The sequence below is a fragment of the Mixophyes fleayi genome, chromosome 8 (assembly GCF_038048845.1).
Source record: "Mixophyes fleayi isolate aMixFle1 chromosome 8, aMixFle1.hap1, whole genome shotgun sequence".
In the NCBI taxonomy this organism is placed as follows: domain Eukaryota; kingdom Metazoa; phylum Chordata; class Amphibia; order Anura; family Limnodynastidae; genus Mixophyes; species Mixophyes fleayi.
Window position 1 is genome coordinate 116108706 of NC_134409.1, and position 25120 is coordinate 116133825.

The following is a 25120-nucleotide window of genomic DNA, read 5'->3' on the forward strand; positions in this document are numbered from 1 at the left end:
GGCAATATAACATACAGTAGAAAAGGAATAAACTGTGAAAATCTTTAGACCTAGGCGTGGTCATTACTTCCTACTTGCAAATCTATGAAATAGTGGCATATAATTCCAAACCACACATTAGAAGGTAAAGGCTATGAGCTGATTCTTTTTTTTTTTCAAACCATTATCTTCAAGAGAAATCCTAGTTTCATACCATGAGCTATTTTTAAAAGATTCCACTTTCATCATGTAGTCAGATTGGAAGATCTTACACAACACAGCATTAATATGACCACATCAAGGACAGACATGGAATGATCACAGTAAAGATGAGAGATGAAAGTGATGTGTCTACACTCACAGTCAAATCATTGCTCTTTGTAAAGATAATGTATGACAAAGGTTCCAATAAAATCTACTCTACAGACTTATCTGTCCAGACTGCCAGCTTTTTTTTTTTAAATTGCAAGCATTCAATTAAAACGTTACAATAATTGGGGACGACAGTCATTGATATATCAGCATGAAAATGTCTATAGCAAGATTATCTGAAGGTTTAACAACGTACAAATTTGCACTTATATCTCAGTTTCTCCATTCTGCTGGTAATTATTACTGTATCTCTAAACAAATGATGATCCAACAAGTGTATTGTCTATGCAATGGCCATTTCCCATCTAGACTTCTCCAATGTGGTCTCAGATGCCCTCAAACATAAACTTTTAAGTGACGATTATCTTATCTTGCCCCTTTCTGCACAGCACGCACACTTTCCATTCATGTGGTTTCTGCATTGGTGTAACTTGCATTAGGGATGAGTAAATGTTTCAAAACTGATGTTTCCCTGAGTGGGAGGAAACCAGAGCACCCGGAGGAAACCCACGCAAACACGGGGCGAACATACAAACTCCACACAGATAAGGCCATGGTTGGGATTCAAACTCATGACTCCAGAGCTGTGAGGCAGAAGTGCTAACCACTAGGCCACCGTGCTGCCCAAACCCATGTCTTTGATTGGGCAAGCTAATGCATGTGGTAAAGGTGTACAGCAAGTGCCCTTGTGTTTCAAACTCCCATTGTCCTATAGATTGTAAGCTTGTAAGCAGGGCCCTCTTACCTCTCTGTCTGTATGTATTACCCAGTATTGTTTTATTAATGTTTGTTTCCAATACTAAAAGCGCTAAGGAATTTCCTGCCGCTAAATAAATCAAAGTTGATGATGATAATGATAACGCATACGAGCAGCTGTATGTCAGGGCACAGGTAAACATTCCCTACTGCCTTACTGTGTACTTGTATAGCTGTAGATATACTGAATAGCCTAGAACAGTGGTTCCCAAACTTTTGCAGTTCGCGGCACCCTTAGAGTCTCCAAATTTTTTCAAGGCACCCCTCCAAAATAATTATTGAGCAGTCCTGTTTTAGAAGTAGTTGGGTCAAAAAATTATAATAGGTATTTAGGTCAGGACAGAAATACTTATTTAGTTGTATGCAAAAATGCCCCCTCTGCATCCAGACACACTGCCCTCAGACACACTGCCCCCTCTGCATCCAGACACTCTGCCCTCAGACACACTGCCCCCTCTGCATCCAGACACTCTGCCCCCTCTGCATCCAGACACACTGCCCCCTCTGTATCCAGACACACTGCCCTCTCTCACACTGCCCCCTGTCACCCCTCCACTGCCCCTCTCACGCTGTGTCCCCCTCCACTGCCCCTCTCCGCTGTGTCCCCCTCCACTGCCCCTCTCACACTGTGTCCTCCTCCACTGCCCTCTCCGCTGTGTCCCCCTCCACTGCCCTTCTCACGCTGTGTCCCCCTCCACTGCCCCTCTCACGCTGTGTCCCCCTCCACTGCCCCTCTCACGCTGTGTCCTCCTCCACTGCCCCGCTGTCACTCTCCTGTGCCCTGCTGTCACTCTCCTCTGCCCCTCTGTCTGCCCCGCTGTCACTCTCCTCTGCCCCTCTGTCACTCTCCTGTGCCCCTCTGTCTGCCCCACTGTCACTCTCCTGTGCCCCTCTGTCTGCCACGCTGTCACTCTCCTCTGCCCCTCTGTCACTCTCCTGTGCCCCTCTGTCTGCCCCGCTGTCACTCTCCTGTGCCCCGCTGTCACTCTCCTGTGCCCCTGTCTGCCCCGCTGTCACTCTCCTGTGCCCCGCTGTCACTCTCCTCTCCCCCTCTGTCTGCCCCGCTGTCACTCTCCTCTGCCCCTCTGTCACTCTCCTGTGCCCCTCTGTCTGCCCCGCTGTCACTCTCCTGTGCCCCTCTGTCTGCCCCGCTGTCACTCTCCTCTGCCCCTCTGTCACTCTCCTGTGCCCCTCTGTCTGCCCCGCTGTCACTCTCCTGTGCCCCTCTGTCTGCCCCGCTGTCACTCTCCTCTGCCCCTCTGTCACTCTCCTGTGCCCCTCTGTCTGCCCCGCTGTCACTCTCCTGTGCCCCTCTGTCTGCCCCGCTGTCACTCTCCTGTGCCCCGCTGTCACTCTCCTCTCCCCCTCTGTCTGCCCCGCTGTCACTCTCCTGTGCCCTGCTGTCACTCTCCCTCTCACTCCTCTGACCCGCGCCAGACATAAAAAAAAAAAAACAAAGAACACATAAACTTACCAATCCGCCGGGCGCCGGGACCCAGCAGACTCCTCTCTCCCGCAGCTGTCACTGAATATCGACGTCAGTAACAAGCTGCTGGAGGAGAGAGGAGGCTGCTGGGTCCCGCCGCACGGCGGATTGGTAAGTTTATGTGTTCTTTGGTTTTTTTTTTATGTCTGGCTCGCGGAACCCCAGTTACAGCGCCGCGGCACCCCTGGGAGCCGCGGCGCACAGTTTGGGAACCGCCGGCTTAGAACTATATGCTGTATTGGAGATCTATACAAAGATAAAGTGTAATAAATTCTACTTATAATTCAGGAATATTTTCCTTTAAATAAATATCTAGACTCTAATACTGACATGGACTTCATTCCTAGTCCATGTAATTCATATTTACTAAGCATGAAGAACTCTACCAATGTACAAATTGCCACACACTGAGGCCAGTGCTTTCATAAAACTGCTACATTTAATATTTCAAATGTATCAGCAGACATATGGAAAGAATAATATCAGATTTCAATGCAGAAATCCCTGAAATTTGTAGAGAACAAATGTACAAAAAAACCTGCATAAACCTTCAATTATAACCGAAAAATGCTCTGAATTTCATATATACTTTTACTCAAAATAAACAACTCAAAATATCCCCAGTCACTAGAAATCACCTTACTGATCTTAAACATTGGAAAACAAGTAATAAAACACTACACAATAATTAGCCCGATTCATTAAGGGAAGTAAACGTCGATTTTGAGCGTATAATCAGCACTGTTACTCTGCGCATGCCCAGACAACACGTCACAGAACGCAAAGGACTCTTACTACAGTCTATGATTTCAAGGAGGGGACGGGGCGAGCGGGGGACGATTGCCCGTAGTCAATGTACAGTAAGGGTGTGCCAATCTCAAATGCACGCAGCTGTGGCTATTCAATCTCTAGACATCTCAAAGGTCCTTGTATTTTAGATGTATCTCTTGCTCCAGCTACAGGTCAAGTCTTGTCAACTGCTGATTACTAGTGATGACGGCTGTGTATGTATGCTAGGACATGTGTTTGCCATCAGGAGCAACTGCAAAAAAATATTTTAAGTACAGTAGATATTAATTAATCATAATAAATGTATTTCATAGAAAATAAAAAATATATATTTTTTTATATTTTGTCAGCAATGACTATGATGGAACAATAACTGTACAGTATTTTTCTTAATTTTCTGTGCATTCTTTTGTGAGTTTATATTCCTCATATGTATTGGACGTATTTACAGTGTCCTGTCTAGTGGAGCACAGCAGACCTACACCTATATTCATCACCACATGTATCTTCACATCCGCTCCTTTGTTGCATTCGGACATGAGTATACGCGATTCTTTAAAAACCGCATATTACAGTTAGTATGCATGTCTTAATGAATCAGGCCCTAATGTTTTGAGAGAAATTACCAAAGCATGACGGAACAATAATTTAGTTTATAAAAATTACTATTAAGCTGCAGTAGTTATAGGAAGGAAATATGCTCCAGATGTATCTATTTTGTTAAACAATTTTAAATTGTCCTAGATTTACACGTTCACACACCAAATGGATGAGCATTTGCAGCGCATTTCTATAGAGATAAATTCAATATTACTGCATAGCTATTATTAGGTTGAATAGTGATCAGTGACCCTTATGACCAATGCAATCTTATTCACATGGCATAACACAATGTGTGCATAGAACCTTGGTATAGTGATGTATCCAAATCCTGCTACATAAACCCAAGAAACATCTCCAGGAAACGCTCATATCTCACACAAGACACTGCAAAAACGTAATTAATTAATTAAATTTAATTAATGCACTTATAGGGCCTAATTATTTAAGGAAAGTAAAGCAAAAAAAAGTGGGTAACTTTGCACCCTGGCAAAACCATGCTGCATTGGAGGGGGAGGTAAATTAAAAAATGTGGGGACAGATTTATAGTTGGGGTAGGGCATGTCATAGATCACCTTAAATTTCAGTGCAAAAATAAAGCTACAAAGTATTTGTGTGTTAGATGAAAAAACAGCCAGTATTTATCTTATGTGCAAAATAATTAACTAATTTGCACCCCTGCAACATGGCTTGTCTCACTCATTTTTTTGCCTTACTTTCCTTAATGAATCAGGCCCATAGTATCCCACACTGATGATTGCAATTCCATTCTTATTAGCCTGACCCTGCCCAGACGTTCATCCCTACAATCCATTTTGAATACAAAATCTAGATTAATTTGCCTTGAAAAAATATTTCTTGGTAGAGCCAGAAAAAGTCTGTAACTGGGAATAAGAGCAAGTAATGAGTCTGAATGAAGAGCTCAGATCTTAGGTAGAGCGGAGGGGATAAGCTGAGAGATATTTTGAAAGAAGAGACTATATTGGTGCAATTCTGATAGCGGCTTTGTATATTAGTAGAAGCATTTTATATTGGATTCGGTAAGGTACAGGCAACTAATGCTTGGACTGGCAGAACAAAACAGAAGTAAAATAACACATTGTGTGGATAAACGTCTGGTTAGGGGAAGATCAATAAGGAGGGTAGTCAATTTCAGTGGTCAAGAAATATAAAATGAGTGCATGAAATATTATTTTTTGCAGAGTGAGATATGTGCGTGTTCTGGAGAAGTATCCAAGATGTACATAAAAGGATTTGAATACAGACTGGATGTGGTGAATAAAGGACAGTTCTGAGTCAAGGTTGACACCTAGGCAGCGAGCTTGATGGGTTGGGTTTATTGTATTGTCATCTGCAGAAGTAGAGATATCAGATGTTGACTGATGGGAAAATGATTAAAGTTTTTGGAAGATCGTTTTTGATGTTGCGAGAGGACATTCAAGATGAATTGTAAAAAGAAATCCTGTAATGCGGGTCAACATGGGTAGTGAAAGATCCACAAAGGATGAATAAGTTTGGGTATTATCTGCATAGAGGTGATAGAAAAATCCAACGGAATTTTGGAATCAGTTTTACAAGAGAAGAGAAACAGATAAAGATGAGCAGATGGACGAGGACTGATAGAGGAAGCAGGATGAAAATGGGTCTAGAAAAATGAACACTGAAGAAGTGGTTTTATATCTAAGGTAAGGTCTCAGAAAGGACGGTGTCCTGAAGACCTGGGGATGCTGCAGTTGTATGAGATGTGAGTGGTCAGAAGTGTCAAATGTAGAAAGGTCAAGAAGAATTAGAAATTAATAGTGGCCTCTAAGGTTTAGGAGATCAAATAATGGTTTGGTTTAGTCTGTGCAGTTTTTGTGGAGTGTTTGGATTGGGAACAAAAGCTTGACTGAAAGGGTCCAATATGTTGTGCGAGGAAAGGCAGTGTGAGGCAAGGTTCAGCATGCCTTCCAACGGAGGGACACGAGAGTTGAGAGATGGGACGGTAATCTGAGAGAGAGTTTGGGTGAGAGTACTTTGTTTTACCGAATAGGAGCAATAACCACATGCTTCAATAGTAACGGAAATATACTAGCATAGCAAGAGATTGAAAGTATACTTGTTTGGCAGCGTTCACAGAATGTCATGTGTGAGTTGTAGATAGCCAGGGGCGGGCTGGCCTGGGGGGCAGGGGGCCGGGCTACTCGTTTCAGCGCTCTTAGGGCCGGCCGGAAGGCGGCCGCATCACATGACACGCAATGCGGCCGCGTCAGACACGGCCGCATCGCGTGTCATATGATGCGGCCGCCTGTGTGCCCCCCGGGTTGTACTATGCCAGCCCGCGCCTGTAGATAGCAGTATATTCCAGTAAGTTATAAGAGGTATGAGACTTTCACTAATGATATTCTACTTGCAGGATAGTTTATGAAGGCTTTAGTCTGCCACGGCTGAGATAGTGGACAGCGTTGAGATGAAAGAGTTCCTGTGGGTACGAGGAGTCATGGATGAGTTAAAGTGCAAAAAGTTTAAAGTGGTGGAAGAGAGCTGGTAGGTGAACAGGTGGCGGTCTAAGAAAGGGAAAAGAGTGTTAAAGAAATCAGAAACGGAACAAACGTCAAGAGAGGAAGTTAGAGTAGTTTGCAGTCACAAAGAGGATGTGGATAATCAATTGGGATGTTTAAATCTCCCAGGATGATGGTTGGGATGTCAGAGGATAAGAAATGAGGTAGTCAAGCAGAGAAATGTTCAAGCGATTGTTGAGATGATCCAGAGGGAAGATAAGTGATGGCAACATCCGGATAGAATGTACTTTAAAAGTTTGGAAGGTGAAAAACAGTTGGCAGAACTGTGACTGTGCAGCTAAGGGAAAGGAGGAAACATAATGGAAGCGCAATTTGAAAAGAAAGATGTGTAAAATATTTGAATGCAATTCATTATTATTATTTGTTGACAATGTGTTTGTCTCTCCACAGTTTCTTTAGCCTGTAAACTCTAGAAGGGTGTTTGAGCATCTAGGGCTCCTTCAGTTTGGTGTAGAGTACATTTATAGAGCCAATGTGTTTGGCTGTATTATAGAGATCTGACAATGAAACAAGGTCTCACAAAACTATACAGGGTGGCATTCTAAATAAGTCCTTTGTCCTTTTGATCAGCCTTATTTGATTACTTCTTCATAGCAAGCTAGCAGCATGTCACCCCACACTCCTATTAGTAAATACAGACATGCAGAGAAAGCATATTCAAAATAACTTGTAATGTGTATAAAAAGATAAAATTAAATAGACTATAGTTATAAACAGGGTGTAGTTTTTCTATAACATAATACCCTTTATTTCTCTAAGGCCAGCCGCACAGTAACTTGATGTATAGGAAGAGGAAAGATCTGTGTCATCCAATCAACATGTATCACCCGCCCAGATAAGGACAAAGGAAGGATAAAGGAGATTTCTGCAAGGAAATCATTCAGGGAAAAACAGGTAAACACAGATTAATTACTAGTGCCCACAGATAGGAGCTGAAAAATCTAGCAGAGGACTGTGAGGGAGACAGGCTGTAAAACAGGGCCATTAAACAGCAATTTGTATGATATTGTTCTCCTGAGAAAAGTTTACCTATAACCCACTGCAAACAACATGAAAGGATGGGGAGGATTTCAACAGATGTTCAAGATTTCAGCCCTTGTCTCTGCTTTTATTTAACAAGAAAAACGCACTTGAGAACAGAGGAGAAACACTGAGGGGAAAGTTTTAAAGATGACATCAATATGGGACAGGAATTTATTTAAATTAACTGGAATGCTGTAATAAAAAAAGCAAAAATATAAATATGTTTCCCTCTCTGTTCATCTGGTAGAGGGTACAGACGAGTAACATGCTAATTACCATGACTAGTATGCTAAGCGCCCTGCTGTACTGTGCTTTGTCTCTCCACTGCCAGCCTCCTCCGTAACATCAGTACTATAGACCAGTGCTCAACTGTATGTACCTCTTTGTACACATTTAGGTTTTAGGAAGTACCCCCCTAAGGTAAGTCAATTTATATTAAGTGCCCCCTACATTGTATAAGTGTACTAAGAAACCCTTACATGTCTTTATAAAAGATCAAAACTATCCATCGCAATTTGTATTGTATTCTTTGTTCATAAATAAACTCCTGGGGGTAAATGTATCAAGCTGAGAGTTTTCCAGCGGGTTTGACAAATTCTAGTTATCATTTATTTAGTACATTCTACAAAATGACAGCTGGAATCTGACTGGTTGCTATAGGCAACATCTCCACTTTTCAAACCCGCAGGAAAACTCTCAGCTGCATATATTTACCCCCAGGTGATAGGTCCACAATAAAATTCGATAAATAGACTTGGCAAGCTAGAAGGACCAACCATAGATATATTTTCAGTAGGGAACAGTAAGTGGCTAAATGATCATGTATTGATCACGATCAATACATGACATTATTGTTCATTGTGATACAATTACTGTGTTCAGTGCCAGTCAGGTGGTTCTTGTGCCTACCTCAAGTCCTGTCCCTAGCCCACCTATACCTCCAATATTATTTGTAGAGCTTCTTGCATTGGTATAAGGTGGATAGCTAATATTTTTATTACATATCTCATTGCTAAATATAATATAATTTTGATGTCTCAAATGTCATTGGGAAAAGTTTTGGATTTGGCAGCAGGGGGTTGATTAGGGCTAGGTTTTGGAAGCTAGGGTTAGTGCCTCATAAATTAACACTGATGACCTAGACCCTCCTGATCAAAAGATCAATATATATATATACACACACACACACACATATATATATATATATATATATATATATATATATATATATACACTACTCAGAAAGTCACACCATCTGTGACTTATTCTTTACTCACACCTCTGTGTATTCATGTTACACGTTTAATGGCAAAGGGCGCATCAACATATAAAACTGTGATGAACCATATGTGCAATGTATTCTATAAAAGAACTAAGATATGCATTACACAAGCCTATAATTATGCTATTTGACAACAGAGTTTCAATGAACGCAAAGCTTGGCAGGCTGCTGAGAAAGTTGTGATTGGCTACTGGTATACCGACATTAGAGCAACCAAAGTCACAGGTGCAAATACATTTTATTTAGTTCTTTTTAACTTTAAGGCCTCAAAAAAGTTCTGTGCATAATTGAAAAGAAAGAAATGAGACAATCCAAATGCCATGGCAATCGTCTCTGGACACAGAATTGACGGCACAGCCAGCTCTTCTACATACATGACAAGCAGAACATGCGATCTCCAAGTTAGGTTAAAATAAAGTTCTTCCTTACCCAACAAAATAAAACTGGAACTTTGGTTTGCTGGAGCTGTTACGCCCATATTCCCTCCTCGTCATCCTGGACGATTCATTTGAAGATCCACCAAGGTGTTAGCATAGGAATGCAGAGAAGAAAGATACATTACAAACAAACACAAACCCATTGTGCTAAAACGATTAGTAACTAAACAAGACATTCCCTTCCCATACCCAACACAAACAGAATTTCTTTTTATTGCATCTGTAAGTTACCCCGTTCTCCAAGATTGATAGTGTTTTGAAACTGCAGACTTGATTTCAAAGATGTTTATTTGAAAACAACAAGAAGGTTACATATAACATAAAAAACACCTGCATAACATTGAAGAAAAGACTTAAGTAGTCATTATAGCCAAAGGACTCCTTTTCTGTATATCTATTAAAGGGCAAGGGGAAGATGTGTTGTGAGAAAAAGGGCAGCGTTGTAATAAAGATCTCATTGACAAACACTTAACCTTAAATCTCCTGTCCCAGCTTATTTATAATGAGCGGTGCCCTGCCTAAATCCCAGAGGACTCTTAAGTCAGGGCCCCGTCTGATGGTGAATACAGATGTGGCATTTGACATCTCTTCTCCTGGTTGTAAAACTATTCTGTAGACTAACATATTTAGTGACATCAATGTTTCGAGCTCGGACGCTGCATACATAGAAGAAAACTCAAAAGATTGTTATATAAAATACATTGCAAAAATCTTTAAAGAGTCTATTACAAAAGAACAGACTCCCGCTGCCTACAGTGCCAACATTAACTGTTGGTGTCATAGATATGGCGGACGAGATTGTGGGACATAAACTATCCACTGGTTGTAACAAAAAATGGCTTATTGCAAAAATGGTTTGTTTGAACAGAAGCAGTAAGGGACAGATATTTCAGACAAGTTGTTAAATGTTGTGATAACACGTCGCCCTGTGATGCCTTGTACTACTACTATGTAGTGTCATATAATACCATATGCTGCCCTGTACCACTAGTAACTATGATGTGATACCATAAGCTGCTCTGTACTACTATATGCTATACTGTGATACAGAGTGATGCCCTAAGATGGCCTGTACCAATATATACTGTCATATAATACCATATACTGCCCTGTGATGCCTTGTACTACTACTATCATATAATACCATATGATGCCCTGTACCATTAGTTACTATGATGTACTACCACAAGATGTCCTTTACCACTGTATACAGTCATATAATACCATATGCTGCCCTGTGATGCCTAGTACCACTAGCTACTATGATGTGCTACCATAAACTGCCTTCTACTATGTACTATATAGTGATATAGAGTGATGCCATAGGATGTCCTGTACCACTATATAGTCATATAAAACCATATGCTGCCCTGTGATGCCTAGTACCACTAGTTACTATGATGTGCTACCATAAACTGCCTTGTACTACTATGTACTATATAGTGATATAGAGTGATGCCATAGGATGTCCTGTACCACTATATACTGTCATATAATACCATATGCTGCCCTGTACTACTAGTAACTAGGATGTGATACCATAAGCTGTCCTGTACTACTATATGCTGTACAGTGATATAGAGTGCTGCCTCAGGATGTCCTGTACCACTATATACTGTCATATAATACCATATGCTGCCCTGTACTACTAGTAACTAGGATGTGATACCATAAGCTGTCCTGTACTACTATATGCTGTACAGTGATATAGAGTGCTGCCTCAGGATGTCCTGTACCACTATATACTGTCATATAATACCATATGCTGCTCTGCGATGCCCTGTACCACTAGTTACTATGATGTGATACCATAAGCTGTCCTGTACTACTATATAGTATACAGTGATAGAGTGATTTTATAGAATGTCCTGTACCATAATATACAGTCATATTATACCATATGCTGCCCTGTGATGCCCTGTACCAGTAGCTAATGTGATGTGCTACCATAAGCTGTACTATACTACTATATATTGTACAGTGATAGAGAGTTGCTCTAAAATATCCTAGATAATGCTGCTCTAGTATTTCCTAGATAATGTGATGTGATGCCTTAAGCTGTCCTGTACTACTATATACTATACAGTGATAGAGAACTGCACTAGGATATCCTATACTAAACACCATATGCTGCCCGGTAACACTAAACAATTGACTTGCAATTAAGACAGGAGCAATGCTGTATATGACCGCATGGAGAAAATGTTTCATGTCACACTGTATCTGTCCATACATAGACTCAATAGTTAGGTAGTTCCAACTTAAAATAAGACGTATACATCTGTATCCGGAGCAAATGTACACCGGTAATGTACTTACATCCAGCTGTAAATCACCCACAGTGTGTATGTGAGTGCAGTGTGCCTGTGTGGACCTTATACACCATCTGTGTTGCCACTCAATTTGTCATCGTTCTTCATCTGTATGCTGACTGCTGTGTTACGCTGTCTTGTACCACTATACTCTATGATATGATTGTGCTTTATGAGGATGCCCTGTAGCACTATATACACTGTGCTGCTCTGTAACATCTTGTTACGTTATGTACTGGTCTGTGAAATTATACACCAGTGAAAGGTGGATCAACTCAAACTTTAGTACTGAATCCCAGAGAAGGCTAGTTAAACTAATGTTTTATATATCAAACCCAGACCCCAGATAAGGAATCCTGTACTTGTAATACTTTGCACAAAAGACCATTCCTTGTCCAAACTTCATAATGAAAATGCTCCAAGATATATTCTTTCATTATAGTGATATCTTCATCCTAGCCGACCTACCGCTGTATATAATACAGTATAAAACAGTACTCCGAGACTGGCGCTGCACGAAACCCAACCACTAAATACACTTTGCAGTTATTAATTATGATTGAAAGAGACAGGAACTGGAGTCTCTCTCGATCTGCCGCCAGTACAACTGGTGTTACTGGTCTTCGCACACAACAGCTCTCTCATGTCAATGATTATTAGGAAACAGATGTTTGGGGGAAATATGTCAGCATGCTCTCAACTGGAGTGGGATATTCTGACAGAGCAGCAATGAGAAGGATATAATGTAACACATGCAAATCACATACACATTCATCATAACCACTGGTTCTGATTACCGAGTTCCCTCAAACTGTACAAAAGGTGTACAGGCTTTTACAGGTTTCTTCTCATTTCTAGGCAAAATAATGAGTTATAATCTGTATTTACATGTAAATGTAACACTCATAAATATAAACATTCCAGATTTTACAAATTAATATAACCTCAGATAATAATGGGGAGTATGTTGGCTCAGTGGTTAGCATTGCTGCCTCATAGAGGGCCCTAGCAGTGTGGCATTTGTATGTTCTCATCGTGCAACTTTGGCTTTAGCAGTGGTGGAAGTGGGGGTGTACGGTGGTATGCCATACCGCCATCATTGTAAAACTAGAAAATTCCGGTCACTTACATTCCCGTTGCATTTTCCATAGCGCCACTTCTACATTTCCTCTTTGACCACTGTGTCTCGGGGATTTTTATCAAACCAGCCTGTTATTAAAGGATCAATCCAAGTTAATGTGAAAATGTACTTGTTTGCATTAGCTCAACTCTAGCATGTTGGCATTAGCTGAGCTCTAGCAACTAGACGCTGAAAGTGGTAGGCAACCTCTAGGCTCCATCACTTGTAGAACTACAAGGTTCAGTATGCAAAACAGTGGTGTGCTTAACTAAATTATGTGCTGAGCCTACCTTCTCCATCAAAATTTTGCAAAATGTTCCACTGCTTACAGTTGTATATTGAGACTACGTTTATCATCTGCTAGCTTTGCTATAGTTCCTCTGGTTCCTGGAAGCTGAAGTTCCCAGTGTTGATTGCAGCCAGCCTCCCACAGGACCTTTAATTAATCTGCAGCATTGTGTTTAAATGAATCATCTCTCCCTATACCTCTTGGATAGTAGTAGAAACACTAAGATTACTGTTCTATCGCTGAAAGGATTAATAAAGCTCACTAGCATATGTATCATGGGAGCAGGGTGTGTGGCACACAGGGGCCCATGAATCCTATAAGCCCTCTGATGTCACCTTGACTCAGGGGCGGATCTAGAAAAGTACTGTACCCGGGGCGATTTAGGCCCCACCCCTTTCTAAAATCTTAGGCTGCAGACGGCTGCACAATATGTGCAGGTACGTCCAGCCGTGACAGGCAGGGACAGTGTGCTGCCCGGCTGCTCTGATTGTGTTCCACACAATCAGAGCAGCCGGGCAGCACACTGTCCCTGCCTGTCACGGCTGGACGGACCTGCACATACTGTGCAGCCGTCGGCAGCAAGTGTCTGCTAGGGGGGGGCGATCGCCCCTATCGCCCCCCCCTGGATCCGCCACTGCCTTGACTTGTGGCCCCCCAGCACCCAGAGACTAATTCTCTCTCTGAGTTCTAGGAGTCCTGAAATCACTTCAGCCCCTATTGGTTAATTCACTGTTGCCTATTGCCTGTATTTTCCTGTTCAACTATTTCACAACTTTTTCCGGTTTTGTATAATACATGGTTGTGGCTGATCTCACATAGGAATAGCTTATTGTAGATATTTATTCTAATTAGAGATGCAGTGCATCTCTGTATATCATTGCAAATTTTGTTAACTTTGCATTGCTTTTAAAATCCAAGATTAAAGAACATCTCACATCCTGATGTTAATCTCTGAAATAAATATATCAAACTTCTTGGGGTCTGGTCGGAAAATGGGGCTGTTTTACCCCCTGTCAGGTTGTGTACAAAACTGTATAAAATGATAACTGTTTGACCATGTAATGTATCATTATTCCATCTGTACCTTCCTGGATATCACTAGTACCTCAAACTAGTGTAACTATCCTTCTTAATAAACATCACTGCTTAAGGAAGCGGAACCTGCCTTGACGCCTACTCACCTGCTGTAATTTCTGTAACCACAGATTAGAACAATCTAATCCGTTATCCGGCTGTTCTGAGGTTTGGATCCAGCATCCAGTACCAACGCTCTGCCTGCTACCTGCAGCTCTGGCCAGTGGGATAGGCCTAGGGAACCATCCACAGCACGCCTGATCTTTTTGAAGGTAAGAGGTCAAGGGTACCAGCCCAGGTGTGCCAGCAAGGGGGTACACTAGCAGCAAGGGTTACCCAGAAGGACGTGGTTCTAGGTGACAGGGTGGCATAGGGGGTCCATCCTGTCACAATGGTGATTTATACTAAAACAAATTTTCTGTGCAGTCTAAAAATTAAGTGTAAGATTATTTTCTTCATTAATATTTTAGGGGTGTGGTCAACCATTATTCTTCCACAGTAGTCCACTGAATTTATAAAATGCCCCTGATAAAGCTGTTAACTTAGCTCCCCATACTACAGCTGTTTACCATATTATTATTATATAATCAGGGACCTAACTAGAAATTACTGGACACACAGCAAAATTCCAATGGCCTGCCAATATGTGTTATTTTTCTTGGGCCTGCCAATGATTCATCCATTATTAGGCTAATCTGATTGTGGACAACCCTGCGGTTTATCCAGTAGGCAACTATGCGTTACAGGAAAGCAGCTAATAAATCTCTAGAGACTGAAGTGTTTTTTACATTTCTGTCTCCATTACTGAAGTTATGTTGTCTTACCTGTCAGTCTTTGATTAAATCTTGGTCTCCATAAAAATGGCCACCTCCATAGGCCTCAATACATGGACATAGGACACAATTTCTGAACTGTGTCTTCATGCCACAGATGGCGAAGCCAACCACGTCTTGTACTGTCTCAGCATCAGGGAGAATGCCAGACTCTTCAGGGAGCGAGGGAGATCACCCCTATTTCAGGGAGTCTCCCTGACATTCAGGGAGAGCTGGCAAGTATGATTAATATACAATGATGCCAATCACATTTTTGAACTGGGTGATGTATTCAAAAAATATTGTCTCTTTCACTAAGCTCTGCATATTACACTATTATGTATAAACGCCAACCCACAGATGTATTGCTAGCTCGTAACCAACACAGCAGAGAAGTTCATAAAGAAAGTATCTATTCATAGCCCCATTCACATCAAGTTTAGAAATAGTTCTTCAAAGCCACAGGGAACAAGTGTAAAATATTGGACAACGTGAATTTATATAATCTTGCTTATAACAACATCCCAATTCCTAAAACTCTTTCTGAGCCAATATCTCTTTTTTTTATTTTTTATTTTTTTTACAATCTAATCCAGTTTTTGCTTGACTAAGTCCTGTGGCCTGTTCCACAGTGGGTGTCTGCTGGAGGAAAGAAAGGTTCACAAGGTTAAAATAAATGTAACACTTTCTCACTGCTCAGCTATCCCACAAGTGAGACCTTTAAAAAAACAAGAAAAAAAAACATTTCTTGATAATATGCGGATGATACTTCCCAACTTCTATTCCAAACTCTGTTTTGCATTTTATTTTGGAACATTTTTCTTACCCACCCTTATTCATCCAATATTTACTAAGCCTACAATAATGAGACAAGAATTGAATGTAAGGCCAAAGCAAGACAATATCAGTAAATCAACTCCAGTGCAAATTGTATTTAAAACACATGTTTACTTAGAGTTGTGCTGATTTGGGTAGTGGAGGACAGAAAGCTTTTACTTCCACATTTCTAGAGTGCTGGCCAAAAGTATTCTATCAATCAAAAACTATTCATCGGGGATCCAGATAAGCTGGAAGCATGTTGACGATGGTTTATCATAGAAAGGATTCATTATGCGTTTTTTTTTTATTATAGTTTTTGACGTATGCCTAACAGTTTTTGGGGAAACACACAGGAAAAGTGTATTTTTCAGAATGCTTTATTAACCTTATTATTAACTTTTATTTATGTAGCGTGAATATACTGTGCACCACATTACAGAGAATATTTAATCATTCACATGACAATTATCTGCTATACAAACACACAATAGGGCCAATTTCCTCCAAAGCCAATCAACCTACAAGTATATTATTTGGATTACGGGAGGGAACCAAAGCACTCACAGGACACAGCTGTAATCAACTTTAAATGAAAGCTCTCCAACTTAATATTCCCAAAATTGTCTATTACTGATATGGGTGTTTTGTGTCGTTTCATTAAAAAAATCCATAAGTATTAGCTTTATTGTATTTGTTGTTGGAATTGATGTTTGCACATGATAGTTGTAAGTGTTATTGCTGAGTGTATGAGACTGAGTGGGAGTGAGGGGTAAGAGAGAGACGGAGTTCTATGTCTATGCTCATGTGGAGGACATGAGTGTACTCAATGCTAGCTGTATGGAGGATTATATGAATAGAGGTATAATGTATATGTGTCAAAATGGAGAAATAATGTTGGAGACATGTATAGGACAATTACTGTAAATAGGTAGTATGGTGGAAAGGTTTTGGGGAATGAAAAGTGAAAGACAATTTGGCATAGATGGATCGGAGGGGTGCGTGACGGGTCCCCAAACCAGTATCCTGCCTACGGACAGGTACACACTGGGGGTTTTTCATCGGGCCAATCAGCATATATACGACCGTTTGGTCAGATATCGAGTTAGTGTGTATACTTACATGATGAACGACAGTCGTCCCAAAGTACTGATTGTCGTTTCATTTGGTGGGTCGGCATGTTTGATAATCTCGTTTCAATCACCTTTTGATCCTGCAGTGTGTATGCACTCATGTTCACAATCTCCATAAGGTTTAGAGAGTCATGGTCTTTTCAGCAGATGCCAGTAATAAGCATGTCCCGGTGACTAAATGTAGTGAGTGCTGTAGATGGAATAATTCGTTCGTTCGTTCTGACACTGAATATTTTGTTTCAGAGTCACAGAAGCTAACGAAATTCATTATGACATTTGGATAGCTATAACGAGGCGGTTAATCAGTGTGACAGGAGTGAATGAATGAGTGACTATTGGGCTGTCATTCTCTAAACAACTATAGGACCAGATGAAGAGCACAGATCTGAATGTAAATCATGTGTAGTGTGTATGCATGACTCACCCTACCGATCGGACCTTCAGTTGTAGGCACAATCGTTGTAGATAACAGATTGGTCGGAAAATTCTCCAGTGTATACCTAGCCTAAAGCTGGGTACACACTACAGGGTTTTTGTCCAATAATCGGCTCAACCAGCCGACATACAACTGCTTGTTCAAAAGTCGGGTCAGTGTGTGTAGTGACACATTGTGTCACTACTCACTACACACGTGTAACTGCAGACAGATATGGGTTGGTCCTTTTGATTGCATTTGCAAGGATTGCCCTTTTTCTCATAGGGATCACTAATTCCCAGTGCACTGGTGTCACACCTGAATGTCTCTTCTGTGAGCTGGAGAAATGGAGCACAGTGGACTGAGATCCCCTTTGTGCAGAAGACCATATTCTAATTTCCAGATCTTGATGTGCACAATTTCCTCAATCTATGTGAATCATTTAAACATGCTCAGTCAGAACCCGTCACCACACTGACAATGATCAGTTATATCAGTAACGCTCTTAGTAACAATCTTATAACAAGTGGCCGAGAATTCTGGAGAGATTTTTCTAGCACTTTATGGTGCAAAAATATATGAATATTGTACATTGAATATTACATGGAACGTTTACAGTTACCTGTTATCTAAAAGCTACATTAATGAATAATTAGACCAGTTTGATGATTTTCAGTAGAAGATTCGGCAGACGTTCCACCTTATAATATATGTTCAATCAAATCTCAATTTACATGGGATGTGTATTGTACATGAGTAGACACGTACAGAGTTACTGCTATCAAATATAATAATCCTAAAGTAATTTTTTGAAGTGTACATAGAACTGTCATTTAGGGAGGGACACAACAGTTAACACTGTATATGAGCAATACCTGTATATAAAGAAACTGTAAATTAAAGAGGCCCTGTGACTTATGTGACAAGTCCTCTTTTGTCAAGTACAGGGTTTTTTACAGCCTTTAGCAGAAAAAATGTTTCTGTCGATCGGTCTGGTTAATGGGGAAAGGGACATAGCTGATATCCTTCACGAATGATATTAACCTGTTAAACCCAATGCAATCTGGCCTCAGAACTGAAGACTGTTTGGCCATGGTTATGGTGACAAATCACTGGCAAAGCGATCTAAAGATTAAGTTTATCGGAACTGCTTTTCTTAACCTGTCTTAATCACAGCCTCCTTTTTCCCTCATTAAAAGCTATTTGACTAGATTCTCTCTCCTTACGCTGGTTCCACAACTATTTCCCTTCTAGGAGAAACCTGAAGTAAACCCTCATCTGCGGACAACCTGGACGAGTTGTTAAAAAAAACCCGACAGAGACTGAGGTTACAGCTTGAACTGCCAACTAACTATAGAGACCAAGAGACAAGAAAGTTCACTTTACGTTCCCTTCCCTAACTGACTACACTGACTTTGTAAACATACTTTACCACAGAGCCCTGTGCCACTTCTCCACTCATCACTGCACGTTATATGCGACCATTGGTTGGACCTCCATATAATACGGACGTGATAAAAATGTAGCTCTCTGGACATAGAAAGCTATCTGTGGCCATCTCCCTCAGTTTATTGGTGATTGTCTGTCTGCCAATATGCCTGGAAACTATGACCTCAGAGCTGTTCACTGGTTTCTCTAAAAAGTAACGTAACGCGTTTTGGTAGAGCTCTCAAAGGATTCATTCATGGTCACTCTAGAATGTGCTACAGAAATCAGTGAAACTAAGGGCACCTGGTAGCATTGCTGGGTTTAAAAGTTTATAATTAAAATACATAACAGTAGTCTGCAACTGGTTTTAATGATCATAGCTTATTCATCCTACCTGCTTCAACAGTCTACAACAAGCTAGCTGTTGCTGTCCTCCTACTTTCTTGCCTCTGTGAATAACTTGTCCCTGAATCACCTACGTATCTATTGCCCTATATCTCACATTCCCTCTACCTATTCCTTGTGTACTTTTACCTACCTATAGCACCTCATTTCCTTCCCTCCTAGTATTAGCCCAGTTATAATCCCCCTGGCCTCCTCTTTCCAACTGGTTGCCCTGCTCTCCAGACACATATCTCCCCCATGATATGCCTGGGTTTCTTTTAAACTCTCTATGTATGCCACTTTGTATGCCCTTTAATTAATCCCTCCTGCACTATATGATGCCTTTACTTTACTGGAATTCTAAGCTATGTCTGTAATTGCATTTGTGTAGGTATAATTCTTAATGACATGCTACCCCATTGTTATGCATATTCTACTGACTGTCCTTTACCTAAACCCAAATGTATTCTATTTATCCTGTCTATTGCAGATCTATCTGTACTATTGTACTCTTGCATCTACTGTCTATTTGTATATAAATGCATTATTGTTGCTCAACTTAATCCACTTTGTAAATGAGCTTAAGCTGGGTACACACTACAGGGTTGTTGTCCAATAATCGTCTCAAACAGCCGACATACGACCGCTCGTTCGAAAGTCGGGTCAGTGTGTATAGTGACACGATGGTCGACAGTCTGCCCAAATGGACGATTGTCGCCTCATTTGGTTGATCGTACTGTTGAATATTTTCGTTCCAATCTCCTTTCTGTTGTGTAGTGTGTATAAGTTTCTGACCGATCCACGACAGTGAGTACAAAATTACAATCATTGCTCACGACACATGGCTGTAAAAAGTCGCTAACAGGACAGCTACTCTTCCCTTTATCGTCTAAAACAAGGCTAGTGTGTATGCAGTCCATGGACTGAGCGATCGGACCATCGATCGGTATAAAGAGTTGGTGGAAAATTCTGTAGTGTGTACCCAGTTTTAGTCAATGATGTTCACCTGGAAAAATAAAGAATTAGATTTATTTTTATTTTGAAAGCATGCTCCGTATGGAAGTAGCATAGTGAGCATCAGACAGACCCTTCAAGTGCGAACACCTTGCTCCACACTAGCTTCTCATTGGTCAAGAGCACTGATGCGGTCAGGAGTGTAGCAGTGGCAACAATTAGCACGTTGTCCAATAAAGATTAGCACAATTTTCAAAACTGTTCCACAAAATAATAGCCCCATTGGCTACAGAATTTTGCGGGTTTTTGCTGTGGAATTTACACATGAGTGTTCCAAGCAAAATTCCCCCTATCAGTTATGTTCTGCCCAGACTTCTCCCTTATTAAACCCCGACCAAAATGCAGCGCAACTCTATAGACTATACATTACACAAAATGCATAATTTACAAATACAGTGAGAAATGCCATTTTCTTGAATGATGAAACAACGGCAAAGGTCAAAGATTGTATCGCCAGAGCTAGGCACTTCTACAAAATGCAGCAAAATTTGATTACGCAAATTATTGCACCAACTGCTCTCATTTCTACTGCTCAGGCTGGTTAGCATGAAACCTTTATTCAGTGTCTGCACTTAAAACAGTGGTGACATGTCCCGTTTATATAACAGGGTCATGTACTTATGCTTGAGTTTAACAATAACTAACCTAGACAAAGCTAAATACTTTATAGTACACACTATTATGCACATTGCTTTTACTTGCCGAGACCTTGTGTTGACAAGGGCGGATTATCTGAATTTACAAATGCAATACGAAAGACATACAAAGTATTTCTTTCTAAACCATTCTAATTTAATTTTCCTCTTGTTGGCTCATGATATATCCACGGATGTAACTGAACAGCCGCTGTTTAACCCGTTTCAACAACTGCAGAGTAACAAAGACGGTGAACGAATTATTATTATTTTAAATTATCTACACAGCCCCATCAGACAGAGCTTTCATCTATCAAAAGCTACACATGAATCACCAAAAAAACACAAAAAACAACAACACAATACAAAAGGAAAACATAAAAATATACATCCTGCTTTGAAAATACCTTCATAACGAGGCCAAATTGAATTTTTTTTAAAAAAAATGGGGCCATCAGTTTAACAGAGAAAATCTATTTTTCCTTACTCTATCCAAGCAATAGAAACACCCTTTTCATAAAAGTAACATTTACGCAATTTGTGAAACCTATGAAGGGTACATTTATCCGACACTGTAAATGCCGGCAATTAACCTGCCGACATGAAAATGTTGGCAGGCTAAATGCTGACACTTAATCAAGTAAAAAGGAGGAACTGCGCTCAACTCCAAAACGGCAAGAGCAGCAAAGAATCAGGAATCCCTTCCTGTGTACCAAACAATGTAAAACAAATAAAATAAAATGCGCTCAATTGCCTAGAACACACCTATTCTTGTGGATGATATCTATTAATGAGTGCAGAAATACAACATGAATAGTGTAGAAATTGCAATAAAACAGTCATTTAATAAGCCAGAGATAAACATTGCAATAATAAAATAATATAATAAAAGAGAATGAAGCAGCAACCAACAATATTGGAATTTATTGTTGGTTGCTGCTTCATTCTCTTTTATTATATTATTATTGCAATATTTTATCTCTGGCTTATTAAATGACTGTTTTATTGCAATTTCTACACTATTCATGTTGTATTTCTGCACTCATTAATAGATATTATTTACAAGAATAGGTGTGTTCTAGGCAATTGAGCGCATTTTATTTTATTTGTTTTAAATGCTGACACTTGCCTTGTATAGACAGGTGGACAACGTCGTCAGTGTGACTGGCGAGATTCACAATGTTGCCAATCACAATGCCGACATTAATAAGACCAATGCCGCCGGGTTCGGTGGCTATACCCTGCACGCGGCAGCATTGGTCTATTAATGTCGGCATCACACTGGCAATATTGTCCACCTGTTTACACAACGTAAGTGTTGGCATTTAGGCTGCCGACATTTTCAGTGTTGGAAAAATGTACGCCACCGTCTATGAAACATAACTAAATTTGTAACATTTGCAGCAATCGTACTCAACCCTATCCTTGGTGCACACCAACAATGCCTGTTTTGCGCATATTTTCACATTTTACTAAATTGGTCAAATTAGTGATTAATGTGCCTTCTGAGAAAATCCAACTCCAAGCATTGCTAGTGTGCCTTGAGAAGCACTGGTTTATAGGGATGCCAATTACAGCTTTGAACTATTTATGTGGGGCAAGAAAAAAACTTTACAGAACATTATTTTTCTTTCAATGACGCCTAAGCTCATGCTAGAGCATAAAACATGCTGCAACAGCAAGGGCACGGTGAGAGTCCTAATACGGGTTGCAAGACTCATAGGGGTAGATATACTAAAGTTTCTAAAGACGAAAAGTGGAGTTGTTGCCCATAGCAACCAATCAGATTCTAGCTATGAATTTCTAGAATGTAGTAGATGATTTCTAGCTAGAATCTGTTTGGTTGCCATGGGAAACAACTCCACTTTTCCATTATAGAAGCTTTAGTAAATCTACCCCCTACAGTCATGGCCAAAAGTTTTGAGAATGACACAAATATTGGTTTTCACAAAGTTTGCTGCTTCAGTGTTCTGAGATCTTTTTGTCAGATGTTGCTATGGTATTCTGAAGTAAAATTACAAGCATTTCATAGGTGTCAAAAGATTTTATTGACAATTACATTAAGTATATTCAAAGAATCAATATTTGCAGTGTTGACCCTTGTTTTTGAAGACCTCTGCAATTCGCCCTGGCATGCTGTCAATCAAGTTCTGGGCCACATACTGACTGGCCGCCCATTCTTGTCTAATCAATGCTTGGAGTTTGTCAGGGTTGTCATTTGTGGGTTTTTGTTTGTCCACCCGAGTCTTAAGGATTGACCACAAGTTCTCAATGGGATTCAGGTCTGGGGAGTTTCCTGGCCATGGACCCAAAATTTTGATGTTTTGATCACCAAGCCACTTAGTTATCACTTTTGCCTTATGGCAAGGTGCTCCATCATTCTGGGAAAGGCATTGTTCGATATCAAACTGTTCTTGGATGATTGGGAGAAGTTGCTCTTGGAGGATGTTTTGGTACCATTCTTTATTCATGGCTGTGTTCTTAGGCAAAATTGTGAATGAACTCACTCCCTTGGCTGAGAAGCAACCCCACACATAAATGGTCTCAGGATGCTCTACAGTTGGCATGGCACAAAACTGATGGTAGCGCTCACCTTTCCTTCTCCGGACAAGCATTTTAGCAGATGCCCCAAACATTCTGCAAGGGGATTCATCAGAGAAAATGACTTTAACCCAGTCCTCAGCAGTCCAATCCCTGCACCTTTTTCAGAACATCAGTCTGTCCCTGATGTTTTTGCTGGAGAGAAGTGGCTTCTTTGCTAGTCTTCTTGACACCAGGCCATCCTTCAAAAGTCTTCGCCTCACTGTGCGTGCAGGTGCACTCACACCTGCCTGCTGCAATTCTGGGGCAAGCTCTGCACTGGTGGTGCCCCGATCCCACAACTGAATCAACTTTAGGAGATGATCCAGGCGCTTGCTGGACGTTCTTGGGCACCTCGAAGCCTTCTTCACAATTATTGAACCTCTCTCCTTGAAGTTCTTGATGATTCGATAAATGGTTGATTTAGGTGCAAACTTACTAGCAGCAATATCCTTGCCTGTGAAGCCTATTTTGTGCAAAGCAATGATGGCTGCCCATGGTTCCTTGCAGATAACCATGGTTAACATAGGAAGAACAATGATTTCAAGCACCACCCACCTTTTAAATCTTCCAGTCTGTTATTGCCTTGTCCTCATCAACACTCTCACCTCTGTTAACGAGAGAATCACTGACCTGATGTCAGCTGGTCCTTTTGTGGCAGGGCTGAAATGCAGTGGAAATGTTGTTTTTGGGATAAAGTTCATTGTCATGGCAAAGAGGGACTTTGAAATTAATTGCAATTCGTCTGATCACTCTTCATGACATTCTGGAGTATATGCAAATTGCCATCATAAAAACTGAGGCAGCAGACTTTGTGAAAACCAATATTTGTGTCATTCTCAAAAATTTTGACCATGACTGTACATATATTTGGCATCCCTATACTCAAGAATCCCTATAGACCCAAATCGAAATTTTGGGTCTATGGCCAGGAAGCTCCCCAGACCTTAATCCCATTGAGAACTTGTGGTCAATCCTCAAGAGGCGGATGGACAAACAAAAACCCACAAATCCTGACAAAATCCAAGCATGGAGTTAGGCTAGAATGGGCAGCCATCAGTCAGTATGTGGCCCAGAAGTTGACTGACAGCATGCCAGGGCGAAGTGCAGAGGTCTTCAAAATGAAGGGTCAACACTGCAAATATTGACTCTTTGCATAAACTTAATGTAATTGTAAATAAAAGCCTTTGACACTTATGAAATGCTTGTAATTTTACATCAGTATACCATAGCAACACCTGACAAAAAGGTCTAAAAAAACACTGAAGCAGCAAACTTTGTGAAAACCAATATTTGTGTCATTCTCAAAACTTTTGCCCATGACTGTACTTCTAACTGGAGACTTAGTGAAAAAAAGTAAAAAGAAAAGAACATACTTTATTTCAGTGCCTATAACTATTTTAATATTTTTAACCAGGAGAGATGTTTAGGAATCATAAAAGATTCCAGTAGGTCTCCCTTATTTTTATTACTAATAGATTTAATGCAAAATGGATCTATTAGTAACTAAAATAGCAGTTAGTATTAGAACCATGTCAGCATGGATCAAATAGTAATGCCTTGCATGGTATAGCTGACTTAGCTATTAGAAGCAAGGACCTAGAGACCTGAAGGAAATCCTTAGTGACGTCACGGGGTGATGCCAGTGGGATTTCCTATGACAATGCAATAGCAGATGTCTGCTAATACATTATACAAAGAAATACAGATGACATGACCAGGAACCAAACAAAACAGTTTCTAGCTCTGTCACTGCGTCTGACGCCTGTCATTGATAGGTGTAGCCAGGAGATTAGGGGGCGGGTCACCAGAAACAGCATTTG

At 40.6% G+C, this 25120-nt stretch overlaps 1 protein-coding gene across 2 annotated transcripts in view; it reads right to left on the minus strand.

Annotated features, from left to right (window-relative positions):
- Positions 1–25120, minus strand: part of ERC2 (ELKS/RAB6-interacting/CAST family member 2) — an 804554-nt gene that overhangs the window by 184485 nt on the left and 594949 nt on the right. For both annotated transcript variants that reach the window (XM_075183253.1, XM_075183252.1), the window contains one exon: positions 9278–9343. In XM_075183253.1, the coding sequence (XP_075039354.1) occupies positions 9317–9343 (27 nt within the window). In that variant the 3' untranslated portion in view covers positions 9278–9316. The remainder of the gene's footprint in view (positions 1–9277; positions 9344–25120) is intronic.